Source organism: Chelonoidis abingdonii, chromosome 5 (assembly GCF_003597395.2).
Source record: "Chelonoidis abingdonii isolate Lonesome George chromosome 5, CheloAbing_2.0, whole genome shotgun sequence".
Classification (NCBI taxonomy): Eukaryota; Metazoa; Chordata; order Testudines; family Testudinidae; genus Chelonoidis; species Chelonoidis abingdonii.
Genome location: NC_133773.1, coordinates 3,332,061 through 3,346,118, shown reverse-complemented (window position 1 = coordinate 3,346,118; position 14,058 = coordinate 3,332,061). Strand labels below are relative to the sequence as shown.

Here is a 14,058-nt window from a genome sequence, read left to right as displayed (position 1 = left end):
GAGGAAGGGCTGGGGTCAGTCTTCTCCTTTAGAGTGTTGCTCCAAAAAAACTGCCAGGACCGCATTGTGAGCGGGATCAGGCACATCCAGATATACACCATCTGGGTATAACAGATTGTACAATTTAATTCACACAGCAAATCCTTTTCCAATGGGTTGACAGGAGAACAGAGACTAAAGAAAAACGCATGCTGAGCCGAGAGAGGACAGATAGAAACAGAAAGTGGGGATGACACTGGGTGGGACATAGGAATATTTCTCACACCTATAGCTGTGATTACATCTAAAGAAAGGGGAACAGAAGGAAACTTTTACGCCCTAAGGGTAGAACGAGATACTCCAGCATTTATCGAGCAAGGGTAGCAATACCCAAGTATTTAAACATGAGACCGTAGGGCCAGTTCGATCAACTGACAGGAATGGGGCGATGACGTTACCAGTCTCGTCATCAGTTTCCTGATTTTCCTAACAATCAAGTGGTGGCGAAGGTGGAGTAGGGAAAAACTATAAGTAAAGATATGGGGTTTTGTTTGGGACTACTCCAGGACGAAGAAAAAGCCCAAAGGGGACGCATGGGACAATTTCTTATAAGATGGCTTTCCTGTTTACAATAGGTACATCTTTTCTGTGGACAATCCATCCTCCAATGTCCCTCCTGCCCATATATAAAGCAAACACCTTGTTTAGGTTGAGGGTTTAACCCCCGGCGGGGGCAGGGCCTCCACTGTTCCCAGTTCTTGCTTTTGCCCCCTCCTTTTGTTAGGGTCCTGCATATTTTGCATCTGCAGTGCCATAAGCTTGGATTCTGCCTTGTCCTTTTTCCTTTCCAATTGTCTATGAAAATGCTGTGCTGCAGCCAAAATTCCTTCTAAATCTTTGCCTTCCCAATCCACTACATTGATTCTTAACTATTCTCCCACCTTAGGCAGGAGTCCTTGCACAAAAGCAGCCACCACTACAGCTTGCCTTGCTGTCTCCTCAGCATCATCAATCCCCCAATACCATTCAAACATTTACTTAAGACATTCCATATAGTCTGCTGGACTTTCTCCCTTATTTTGTTTACAAGCATTTATTTTTGCCTGATACGTTTTCTTGGGGCAGATGGAAAGGACTTCCCTAACTAGGGCATCCCTGCGCATAATTAAGGCCTCGTGGGTAAGACCCTCACTAGTTTCCAGCCATTAAGCTCTCTGACAAAGGCGAATAAGGGTTTCCCTGGGCAATATGGCTCTTAAAAGTTGCTCCATATCAGCCCAGGAAGGGTCACTGTCGGCATTCCACAAATAAGTCAATTAACTCGTCTGAGGGGGCCGTAGGGTTAGTCTGAGTTGGTCTAGAAAGGCACAGGGGAACTGCGCCAGCCTGATAAACAATTTTTCCTGCGCCTCTTTCCCATCTCATCATGCCACTCAAAATACGCATTGAACTGTTCTTGACACACAGCGTTGGCAAGAAGTGCACCCCGCAGATGCACAATCCTGTCAAGGTTGAAACCTTCCTTCAGGGGAAACTGCAGTTTTGGATCATCTCTGGTATACCAAATAGGTGTGCATAAATAGATAAAAAGGGATTTTGTCGAAAATCCCACTCATTGTTAAACTGGTAGTGAAACAATGCTTGTGCCCATGAAAGAAATAATGTAGCAAGAAAAAGGATCGGGCCCAAACAAACTGCGGTTTCAGGAAGTTAGAGGAAAAAAAAGTTAATTTTCTCCAATAACTACAGAGTTAAGTAGTAAAACTAAGTATAATGTTAAAAGGTGTTATGAAAATAAAAATCTTGGGTTTCTTTAGAATGTCTGTAAATAATCAGCACTCTTGATTTGTAAAATTGTGTGTACAATAATTGGTGTTTTGGGGTTGTAAAGAATGGAACACGAAACTAAACAAGAAAACAGCCCCCGATCAACAGCCAAAGTTGTGACTGCAATAGGGCAGTCAAGGCCAGGAGAATGGTAAAAAACTTAAATCTGTTTTGGTTACCAAAAAAAAAAGCAAATAGAAACTGTAGTGAGTACCCCACACTAAGCCTTGAGGTGGCTCTGTGTAATCAATGGTCATGTTGCCAAAGGGAAGCCAAAATGAATTGTGTTTTCCATTTTAAATCAACATGTATTCAAAGGTAGAAACCATTAAAACTTGACCTGCCTATAAAACAAATATAGGAAGTAATTCCTCTGTTTTGCCTACAATCAGCAAATATATTTGTAAAAAAGTTTTTATTTAAATGTTGTAATTGGAAGACTTGACCTTAAACAAGGTCACAGACCCCATCCCTTGGACATCGGAGATTAATGAGGCTTTCACTCAGGTTAAGCATGTTCTGGCCTGAGCATTGGCACTGGGCCTCCCTGATTATAAGAACCCTTTACTCTCTGTTGTCATGAGAAAAGCAGAGACCTGCTGTATATTTTAGTTCCTCTGCTGCTCTTATGAGTATGTGTTAGTTTTATTAATGTATTGTGAACCTAATTTTATTGAACAAATTATAACTACATCATGTGCAGTTTCACAGATCCAGTATGGTTAAAATGCCCTTAGAAGGTCACTTCCAATTAAAAAACCACACTCAGCCCTCATAAAATTTTCTACCAGGGTACCCAGTGCATCAACCAACAGTGCCCTGTTGGTATTGACTCAGATGAATATTTATTCAATAGATGACACAATGTGTAATTATTGCCAGGTATTAATGAAATGTGTTAGGTTTTTTGTATACAGCAGCTCTGTCGCTTGCTGAAACCAGAAGACTGGGTCTACATGGAGGTCCACCAGACGAGGGACTGCCGCTCCATTGCTGAAGCCCTCTATCAAATCTGTAAATCATCAACTCGTGGTGAATGCCAAGAAGTGATCTACCTGCTCGTGTTACTCCTGTACGCCTCGACTAGGGTTCAAATTTGCCTTCTGGCGTTGTTGCCTCTGGACACAGGAGGAGAAAAAGGTTAAAAACTCTAAACTTCTCCTTGTCAGCTGACAAACCCACTGAGCCTCTTACTCTGCCACGTGAGGACATAATAAGCCTCAACAAAGCAAGGTGGATTGTGCTAGAACCTCTCCCTTGCGGCCGTCACTTGAACGCTAAGTGAATTGAGACTACGAATCTCGAAATAGCTTCGGGGCTAGCCAAAACTACTGAAAATGAAACTTTAATATCCTTTAACGCTTCTCCTCCTTAATGAACTTGGGTGGGAGTGGAAATATGGAATAAAGTAATATTTTTCTTAATCTTAGCCAATCAGTACCTGCTAGTACAACCAAACATATTCACAAGGAACTTGTCTGGACCGCGAGAATATTTTTGCTTTAGAGCTATTGCCGGTACCACACAACAAGCCTGTACCTTGTTATAGTATTCTCCCTCCTGTGATAATTTGAACCCCCCTGTTCAATGGACCATTATTAATCCAGACAGGGTGCATTTAATTAAACGCTACCCGGGACTGTGAGTTCTCCCTGGCCTATTCCCATCTCCAGAATCACTGCTACCTGCCCCAATTATTGCCTGAGGGCTGCCTTGGGTTGGTACAGACTTGGGGTCATCCTGCCCGGCCAAAGGAGGGTTCTGTAGCTGCCCTTATGGAGATAGGGAAAAGAGTGTCGCCTGTTTAAAATATTTACCAAAACCAACGAAGTGATGAAATATGGGCAAATTGGCCCAGGCCATAGCTTATTTCGGGCACAGGTAAAACAGTAATCCGGGGGTGGAGTGGGCGAATTGTAGGTTGTCTCCACCTTCGTCTTCTACCCTAGATTTACTGCTGAAAATGCTTTAAGCATCGCTGACGCAGGGAAGGCATTGCCGGTGGATCTGGCTTTTCTGAGGGTGGGGATTTTCTGAGGACCAGCTTAATGGCTGTGTCGGAAAGATCTTAAAACACAGGCTTGGCCCACCGCCCTTACGGATGCTTCAGGCGTACCATCTGGTTTGTGGCCATGGAGATGTTCTGGATGGAGATGCAGGTGCTCACAGTGCTCCTTCCAGGCCTACGGGCCAGTGAAAGGAGTGTGGGTTCCCACATACCGAATCCTCCCAGATCCGTGGGAAGGTTGCTTGTGGGACTGGGTCATCCACTGGAATGTGTGGGAAATCAAACCTCCCCATGGCCCTAATCGTTTCCTTGTCAGTGCCCCGGCTATAAAGCCTGACTTTTGGATTGGACTTGATAATCTATGGACCTATTGACCTTTAAAACCTCCCCAACTCCAATGCATCAAAAAAACCCCTCAAATCCGGTGAAGTCCTCACTGTTCACCACCACGTGTGTTGGAAAGGTACTGGGCACGTCACAGCCCTTGACTCTCAACCCTAATGCAGGCAAATAACAGTTGTGCATATGTTAACTCCTCTTCTGTCCTATACGATGTAGCTTTTCATCTAGTCACCGCCTCAGGTACCCACACCATATACGTGCCTACCGAGAAATCATATCAAGTTCCTTTGCAGTTCCAAATTCCTTTTGAATTGGACGTCTGTGGTACCTGATCATTTTAGCAATCTATTGTCTCTATTATCTGAATTCAGAAAATCTCAGATATAACAACAATATCTCCTAGAAAATATATGTAACGACGCACTTAATGCCTTTTAGACTGCACACATGTCCTCTTCCCTTTGTGTAGAAACAGATCTCTATTATCAGGTTATGAAAGTCCTCCACCCAACCCAACGCTCATAGTATATGTGGGTTATTTTAGGAACTGGAATATTCATGCTTGTGGGAATTTTGTTTTGGTGTTGCTGTTGTTGTAGAACCTGTTACCCTCAGTGCCTCTACTCAAGACAAGATACTCAAACCGTGCCCCAAGCAGTAGCTCTTCACCCTATACGGAAGATAGACATTACCACCATGGACTATTATAATTTTTTAAACCCAAGCTCTATCACACAGGAAAACGAATACTCGACTCTCCCACAAATAGAGAATCCCTGTTCTATGGATCAAGACCAAACTAATAACCACAGTGAGGAGTTCGATGCCATGTAAATGTAAAGGCATCAAAAAGGAGGGAATTGATAGGGAAAACAATCCCTCCCCTATTATCTTAAGCCCTAGGCCTTTGAGCAAAAATAATTTAGAGCTTTAACTTGCTTGTTTTACTGTATAAAGGGCATGCCAAGGCAGAAAGATGTAGTCAGGGCCCCAAAAAGAGGAACTAGAATTGGATAAAGGGGAACCAGGAGATCTGTTAAGTTATAACAGCTGAGTCTGCTGTCGGGACTACAGAAAAAGTGCTAGAACAGTCAAACCGCAGACTTGACTGGCAAAGACAATAACAGGAAAATAGGAAAGTGTGTAAGAGTTGCTTGCTAAATAGCAATATGTATGCCATAGGGTAAATATTTGTCATGTTTTGCAGCATTAGCAATTTGTATTCAAATAAGGCTGTATTTATGTGTGACGTTTTGCGGTTTTAACCTTTATAAGCTCAGGAACATTTGTAACAGGCAGAGCAGCTTAACCCTTGCTAGGGTGACCCGCTGGTTCTCCCTGGGTGCGCACATTTGTAATCAATAAAGGCGCCTCAGGCTATCTGATTCAAATTCAATAGAGTGGTGGTCTTTTCCCCAACATGGCCAATGCACATGGCAGAGGGGCATAGCTGGCACACAATGGCACATACTACACCGGCAGATGCGCAGGTGAATGGTGCGGTCGATGTGGCCAGGTCCTACGATGGTGTCTCCCAAATAGACACATGGACAGAGTTGTCACCAGGATCTTGCCTCAGGTGGAGGGGGCTATCTGCAAGCAAGAACTGGTCTGTCCTCCAAGGTCTGTGAGTGAGGGATCACCCCCCAGGACAGGCCACAAATCCCCGATAACGACAAAAAAAGAAATAGTTTTCCCACATAATTCTCCACTACACTGATACTAAAAGTGGTGCTAATAACATGGACCATCTTGCAAGAATGCACTCCTGCAGATGCAAGATAAATAAGTGGCCAGTGGTTCTTTTTGTCAACATGCTTGACATTGCTGGCTTTGCAAATCTCATTGTTTGGATCAGTAACAATCCTGTTCGGCACCACACTTGACCAGGACAAAGAAAACGCCTTGTTCCGTATCAGTCTAGGAGAACAACTTGTAGGTGCACATGTAAAGAGAAGAATCTTCTATAACCATCATCCTCACCATGCCCATCAAAGCAGCACTCTTGTCCCCTGGCTACCACTGAAAACCAGCCACCGCTGGAACACCTGGCAAACTCAGCAGTGGATGCTGCCATACTTGATCAGAAGAACTGCAAACAACGTGGAGAATGCAGTGACTTTGTATGCACTGACCACTCCACATTACCGCTGATGTGTGAAAACTGCATATAGGCTTATGCTGAATGGGACTCCTGCTAGTTCTTTCAATTTGCTCGTTAAATAAAGTGTTTTCACCTAAAACACTGAAGGATTGTTCTTGGTTCCTGAATGCATTTGGGGTAAAAAATTTCCCCCATGACACCATTAATGTAACTTTTATCTCGACACTGGATGAAGGTTTAATAAAGGTGAAAAGGAAGAGAAAGAAAACCTGAAGCTAGCTTCCATCAGAATACTGGCCTCTCTTAATCCCGAGGGCCTTGGTACCATTGCAGTCCATCCCAGAGTCCACCGGGTCCCAGTGCAAGTCAGTCTCTTTCCTCGTCTTAGCCCAGGGGATTCTCGTCCTACTTCTGCAAGGGCAGAGGCACTGCTGGCTGTCTGGGTGCTGGGGAACTCAACAGCCAGTTGCCTCCACCCCAGCGGAGTTCCCTCCTTTTAACTCCTCCTTCAGCCCTGGCTTGGTTTGCAGGTATGGAGGGCTGGGACTTTCCAGCCCAAAGCAGCTCCTTAACCCCTCCCGTGCTGGTGCAGGGTTTGATACCCCTTCACAGGGGTCAGTGGAGGTATGGAGGACACAGCTGAGATGAAGTCAGTAGCTGCTCCTTCTCAGGCAAAGTCTGAAAACCACGTATAGAAAGCAAGTATGGGCAGCGGCTGGGACCTTCTCACAATTTGGCAGGTTAGTTTCTTTTAGAACTCTTCCAACTAGAGTGAGGCTGAATAATTCCCTGTGGGACTGGGCTGGGTAGATGGAGGGGACTTGGGGTGAATAAGAGTAGTGAAGGGCATTGACTGGCAGCTGGACTGAAGGGGTAGGTGGGGAAAGGAATTGTTATAGAGCTGGTGTGGAAATAGATTTCTTACTGGATGAAACTTAGCAAGATTTCCAACTTTCCCCCCTTTTGCTTGGGGATGAAACAGATCTTTTGAGAGAGCCTGAACCCAGGGCGCTCCCCTGAGATGTGGCAAACCCTGGTTCAGATCCCTGCTTGCCTGACTGGAAGCAGGGACTTGAATCTGGGTCTCCCATATACTAGCTGAGTAGCCTGACTACCAGGCTATCCAAGGGTGGCCTTCTTGACCTCTCCTACTGGAGCTGTTATACAATATGGTATCAATGTTTCATATTCACTGGGCAGAGAGAGAGACACACACACACTGACTCTACAGGCTGATGGTCACGCCACTCATCTGGAATGAGAGAAACACAGGGAATTGACTCTCAGTCTACCCCATGAGTGCCATAACCATCAGCCTATGGAGCCAATCACTATCTTGCTTTCTCTGTCTCAATAACAATTTAATTATTCCTACGGAGTGGAACATCTCCAGCAGGAGAGATTGAGAGACCTGCCCCCAAATAGCCAACAGCCTGGTGGTCAGCTCACTCACCTGGCATGAGGGGGAATGGCAAAGTGGGGACTTACCCTGTATCTCTTACGTCCCAGATGAATGCCCACTGGGTGACTGGCTACTCTGCCCTGAAGGAAAATTCCTTCCTGACCCCAAATATGGTGATCAGCTAAACTCTGAGCATGTGAGCAAGACTCACTACCAGGAAAGAATTCTCTGTAGTAACTCAGATCCCACCCATTTAACATCCCATCACAGGCCATTGGGCATATTTCTCATAAGTCAAAGGTCAATTAATTGCCAGAATTAGGCTATCCCATCATACCATCCCCTCCATTAAACTTACCTACTTAGTCTTGAAGCAGATATGTATTTCCCCCACTGCTCCCCTTGGAAGGCTGTTCCAGCTTCACTCCTCTGATGGTTGGTTCAAGTCTAAACTTGTTGGCCAGTTTATATCCATTTGTTCTTGTGTCCACATTGGTACTGAGCTTAAATAATTCCTCTCCCTCCCTAGTATGTATCCCTCTGATGTATTTATAAAGAGCAATCATATCCCCCCTCAGCCTGCTTTTGGTTAGGCTAAAAAAGCCAAGCTCTTTCAGTCTCCTTTCATAAGACAGGTTTTCCATTTCTTGTCTCTTTCATCAAGAGAAGTTGATTCAATAAAAGATCAACTGTAGCAACATGGCATCCACCTCTCACGAGCACCCCTTCTTGTCAGGTGTATTTGCAATCTTTAAACATTCCCAGCCCTGGCATCGGGTTGGGTCATACCTCCAGGGCTTCCTCCTTGGAGGCAATGGTTTTTGCCTCTCTGGAACCTTCTGACCCCAGCTGGGCCACTGAGTTCAGATCCCCTTCTGGGATGTTTCTCATTATCTAATTGTAGGCCACTTCCCCAGTGGCCTACAGGGGGACCCAGGCCTGCCCTCTACTCTGGGGCCCAGCTCAGGGACCCAAAGAATAGCAGCCACGCACCATTGTGTACCTATACAAAAAAATACTTTCAGATCCCTAGGCCACTTCCCCTCAGCCCCAGTCTTCACCAATGCCTCAGGGCAAAGGTACTTTCAGGCCCAGCAGCCAGCCAGGAGCTATCCGTGGTGCTGCAGTCCCCTTTGGCCAGCCAGGAGCACCATGTGTACTCCTCTGGCTCCAGCAAGGAATTGAGTATGGTCTGCGCTGCAGCTCCTTTTAATATTGCCCTCCTGGGCCCTGATTGGCTGCCCTCTGCAGCCACTCTAGGCTGCTTGGAGGACTCCTTTACTGCTCCTTTCCTGGGACTGGTGTGGCAGGACTCTGAGGCTTTCAGCAGGGAGCCTCTGGCCTAGTGCATGCCATAACACACACCCATCTTGTTGCTTTAATATTATCTAACTACTTTCAGTTTGACCTCCCTGGACCAGCTTAAACAATTCCTTGCCCACTAGCGTTTACACCTTACAAGTACAAGTACAAACTATACAGAGTTAGCTTTTATCTTTTCTTTTAAATCAGTCTCTCTAGACCCTTAATCATTTATTTACTGCCTGAATTCATTCCTGCTTCCTGGCATATTCAATATCACAATACCTAGCACCAAATATAGTAGAGAAATCCTACACCTGTAGCTTGCCTTTATGTTAGTACAGTATGAGCGCCAACCACCACTAGACCATGCTACATCACATGCATTCCAAGTTCAAAGACATGTTGCCCACTTCTATCTCAGGTCAAGATTAAACCCCCTCCAGAAATCTAAACTTAGCCAGATTTTCAAAAGTTCTGAGCAGTGTCCAGCGAGGTCTATAGAGGGTGCTGGACGCTCAGCACGTTTGAAAATCAGGTTCCTTAGTTAGATGCCTGAACATCGATTTAGGAGCCTGAACTTTGCAACTCTTGGCCATGCTGTCCTTTGTCGGAAAAGCAGAGGATGAACTCTTGTTTTAGGTGTAAAGTAGTTTGCTTTGAACTAGGCATCACTGCCACTAACTATCCCATAACAGACATTTCTGTGGCTCCAAAAGGCATGGTATCTGAGTGCATCATAGACATTCATGGATTTAGGCTCTCAACATGCCTGTGACATAAGGAGAGAATGATTTCCCCATCTGTAAAATGGGGGTATGAGGCACACATTAATGAAGGCCGGTTGTCAGATGTGCTGAGCATCCCCAACTCAAGTCAATGGGATCTGCAGCTCCACAGAACATCAGGCCCCAATGACTGGTCCAATGACCCACAGAGAGTCTGTGGCAAGGCCTCGAACTGAACCCAAATCTCCTGAGCCCCATCCCACAAGCCCACCCCTTGGCCAATTGGTAGTTGTCTAATGAGTATGTTAAGTAAGACCAAATCTATTCCTGACTCCTGGCTCACACCTTGAGACACCTCTCCCCACTCTGCACTCAGCCATTCGTCATCACGGTGTGTTACTCACATCGCTTGCACCCCCTTTTGACACTAGCTATATAACGACATGGCCACATTAGTGGAGAAGTGTGTCAGATACAACAATACGCTTCTCTGAGAAGTACAGGTGTTTTCAGATCCCAGCACTCCTGCAGAGCAGACAAACAGTACCTTGAAGGGTCTGAAGAGCAGGTAGAGCTCCCGCGGTTTGATGTCCAGGGGAAGGCCGCTCACAAAGAGAGTCCGGACCTATAAAGCAACAAAGACAAACATGCAATTAAGATACACATCCAAAATCTACTGCAGACTTTGAAATTATCTAGACAATCCATATGAAGAACCTAATTAAAACTCACTTAAGGTGTAAATAGAGATGCCTCCTATAGCCTGGTGGGAAAGGAGAGAGATGCACTATTAAAGATTCTTTTGACCTTCTCCTGAAAAGTTTTAACACACTCAAGGTTTGCAGGAGCTCTTTGAAATTTGGCAGGGGACTGTTCCTTGGGTCATGAAGGTGCCTTTTGCTGGCCTTGGGAAATTCTGTCCAGATGTGGCTGTTATAAGTGGTTGACAATGGCCATTGCCTGTCTGAGGTTCACACAGTATAGCCTGTTTTTGGCAGCACATGAAAATCTCTCAACATTTTGAAGACTCCTGGCTGGCAGCTCCATAGTTAAGGCTGAGTTTTAAATTGGGCTTGAAATGGGTCATGAATTCCTGGTTTCCCCTAAAAGTAGGTGACCAATTGGCATTAAATTCCACACCGGATTAGTTTTTATGGTCCTTTGATTTTCTATACAGTTTGTTTGGTTCTTCTATCTAGATTTTAATGGGAAATCTTTGAGCAGCACAGCTATTGCTTTAAACATGTTTCTCCACACAGCTCTTTGAAGAGAAGTGAGTCCTGAATAGATCTGGTGCAATAGCTATTTAAAAAACAGAATTTGGACTGATGATCACTTTTAACTATTACTCATGCTAGAACTGAAAACATATGTACTGGGCACCTAACCCTGACTGGGCACAGCTGGGCACACAGAAACTTGATTGAGTGACTGGGGCCTGGTGCATGCAAAACCTTCTCCATCAGGAGCTACACTTTTCTTTCAGACTTTAGCCTACAATGGAGAAGTTTTCACCTGCAGCTGCTGGCGGATAAAATCTTCTCTGCCAGCAGCTGCACTTCTCTCCCACTCCCCTAGAGGTGTAGCCCCCTCCTATCCAACTCCTCTCCAATTCAAGCATTAAAAAACCTAGAAAGTTAATACACAAAAACCTGCACCCTTAACTCTGCCTGTAGAGATGGCAACCTTTGATCATACCTCTTCACTGCCATTCTGTAACACGCCTTTGCCAGGCTACTCCTAGCAGAACCAGCTACTACACCAGCCACCCATAACTCTGTAACGTAATCTGGGAAAGGGGTGTGCATGATGAATGGACAAAGGGAGGCAGAGCCATGGCTACAGGCTCTGCTCCAGCAGCTATCCACTAAGGTGCACAGCCAGGACAGGGGTGAGGGTGGTATATGCATGTAACCAGGCATGACTCACCCCTGCAGCGCCTCCTGCTGGTCACTCCTGGAAATTAGCTCAAATTTGCAGCTGGAGCGCCCTCTGCAGGCCAGTGATCCGCCTTCTGCTACTAGCCCCGTGTCCCTCCCTGGACTCCAGTGCCCTTTTACATGGGGTTCTGCCCCCCTGGCAGTAACCCCTTTCTCTCTTAGGGGTTTCCCCTCTCTGGGAACCCCCCACTCTATCCCCACTTTGTCTCAGGGTCTTGGCAACTGCCCAGTCATTAGCTAGCCCCACATCCTGGGGCAGACTGCAGTATTAGCCTCTCATCATCAGCAAAGGGGTTTGGACCTGCTGCCTTGGCCTACCCCTGAGTTGCACCCGGCAACCCCAGTACCTCCTGGCCTAATTCTAGGCCACAGCCTGGGGCTTTCCAGGCAGGAGCTCCCCAGCTCCTCTGCCTTTCCCCAGCCCTGCTTCACCCTAGGTACCTTATCTCAGCTTCCAGCAGCCAGGCCCTTCTCCCTCTGAACCCAGAGAGAGACTCCCTTGGCTCCTGGCTTCTCTGGCCTTTTATAAGGGCCTGTGGCTCAGTTTGGGGCATGGCCCCAGCTGCTGCCACTTCCCCCAATCAGCCCAGCCTAAAAGGCTGCTTTCTCCAGCTCCGGCTCCTTCCCTGGGCTGTTTTTAACCCCTTCAGGGCCGGAGCAGGGATCCACCCTGCTACAATGCACATCTATGGAATGGAATAAAACAGGGATACACTCTGGCTGGGATCTGGCTCCACCTGGCCAGCTAAGAATGCCCCAGTATCTGGAAATTCTCAGTGAATGCGTTGCTGGCATAGTTCTGTGCCTGTGCCAACTTCTCTTGCCGGTACCCAGCATAGGAGTGGAGCGCCTCTGTGTTGCACCGATTTGTAGCCCCAGAACAGTCCCTTGGGGGCCACAGCTGGCTGCCACAAGCGAAAACAGCCTTTAGGCTGCTATAACTTATGCCAGGACCCTGCACCAAGCAACTCTTGGCATAGAAGAGAGTCTGGGCTATAGAATAATTCCTGAACGTGAACTGGAGCACACGGACAACAGCAAGATGCCCCTTCTGAAACGCTGTCATTCAGAAGTAGGGCCCTACCAAATTCATGGTCCATTTTGGTCAATTTCACGGTCAGAGGCTTTTAAAAATTGTTAATTTCATGATTTCAGATATTTAAATCTGAAATTTCACAGCGCTGTAATTGTAGGGGTCCTGACCCAGAAAGCAGTTGTGAGGAGGTAGCAAGGTTATTGGTTGGGGGTGTGTGGTACTGCTACCCTTACTTCTGTGCTGCTGCTGACGGCAGCGCTGCCTTCAGAGCTGGGCAGCTGGAGAGCGGTGCAGAAGTAAGGATGGCATGGGATGGTATTGCCAGTCTTCCTTTTGTGCTGCTGCTGCTGGCAGGGTGCTGCCTTCAGAGCTGGGCAGCTGGAGAGCGGTGCAGAAGTAAGGATGGCATGGGATGGTATTGCCAGTCTTCCTTTTGTGCTGCTGCTGCTGGCAGGGTGCTGCCTTCAGAGCTGGGCAGCTGGAGAGCGGTGCAGAAGTAAGGATGGCATGGGATGGTATTGCCAGTCTTCCTTTTGTGCTGCTGCTGCTGGCAGGGTGCTGCCTTCAGAGCTGGGCATCTGGCCAACAGCCACTGCTCTCGGGCCGCCCAGCTATGAAGGCAGCGCAGAAGTAGCGGTGGCAATACCACAACCCCCCTGCAACTCCCTTTTGGGTCAGGACCCGCAATTTGAGAAACACTGGTCTTCCCTGTGAAATCTGTATTGTATAGGGTGAAAGCATACAAAAAACCAGATTTCATGGAGGGAGACCAGATTTCACTGTCTGTGATGCGTTTTTCATGGCCGTGAATTTGGTAGGGCCCTATTCATAAGCTAGCTGCACTGTAGCTACTGTGATTCATTTGTTGAAGACTCTGTACTGCTAAAAATCATCTTCTGCAGAGGTGCTCCTCTACAGCATGCAGACTTCCATTTCAGGATAGATTCTTCCCACACGGTCTGCAAAACAAGATGTACCGGAGAATCTACAAGAACCACTGTTCTGAAAACAATGTCCGCTGGCTCGTTGAAGATTACCCCCTGAACAAGTTAATTTTAGTTCGCATCCACACAGGGGAGATACAGTGCAGCACTTTGGTGTGCGCTGCTATTCACAACTCCACAGTCCAAACTGCGGGGCAGTGTAGACGTGCCCTGGGAAAGGCAAACCAAACCACTTCGTGCTCCAAGAATGTGGAAGGGATCATGGTCAGTTTCAGTGTTTAAAAACCCCACTTCTCTGATACAGCAGCACCCTTTAAATTGCATGTCCTGATTTACTACAATTTCCTTTTAAAAATGTTCCAAGGATTTTTCTATACCACTGTTTATGTTTAGAAGGGTCTTTGGGGTGAGTCTGAGAGCAGGGACACAGCCATGGCCAGGGTGCC

General features: G+C 46.6%; 1 protein-coding gene across 1 annotated transcript in view; it reads right to left on the bottom strand.

The window, feature by feature from the left end:
- Window positions 1-12,725, bottom strand: part of RBPMS (RNA binding protein, mRNA processing factor) — a 106,090-nt gene extending 93,365 nt beyond the window's left edge. Inside the window, exons 1-2 of the mRNA XM_032769476.1 lie at window positions 12,717-12,725; window positions 10,240-10,317 (exon numbers count right to left, since the gene is read on the bottom strand). Of these exons, the coding sequence (XP_032625367.1) occupies window positions 10,240-10,317; window positions 12,717-12,725 (87 nt within the window). The remainder of the gene's footprint in view (window positions 1-10,239; window positions 10,318-12,716) is intronic.
- Window positions 12,726-14,058: the final 1,333 nt, after the last annotated feature.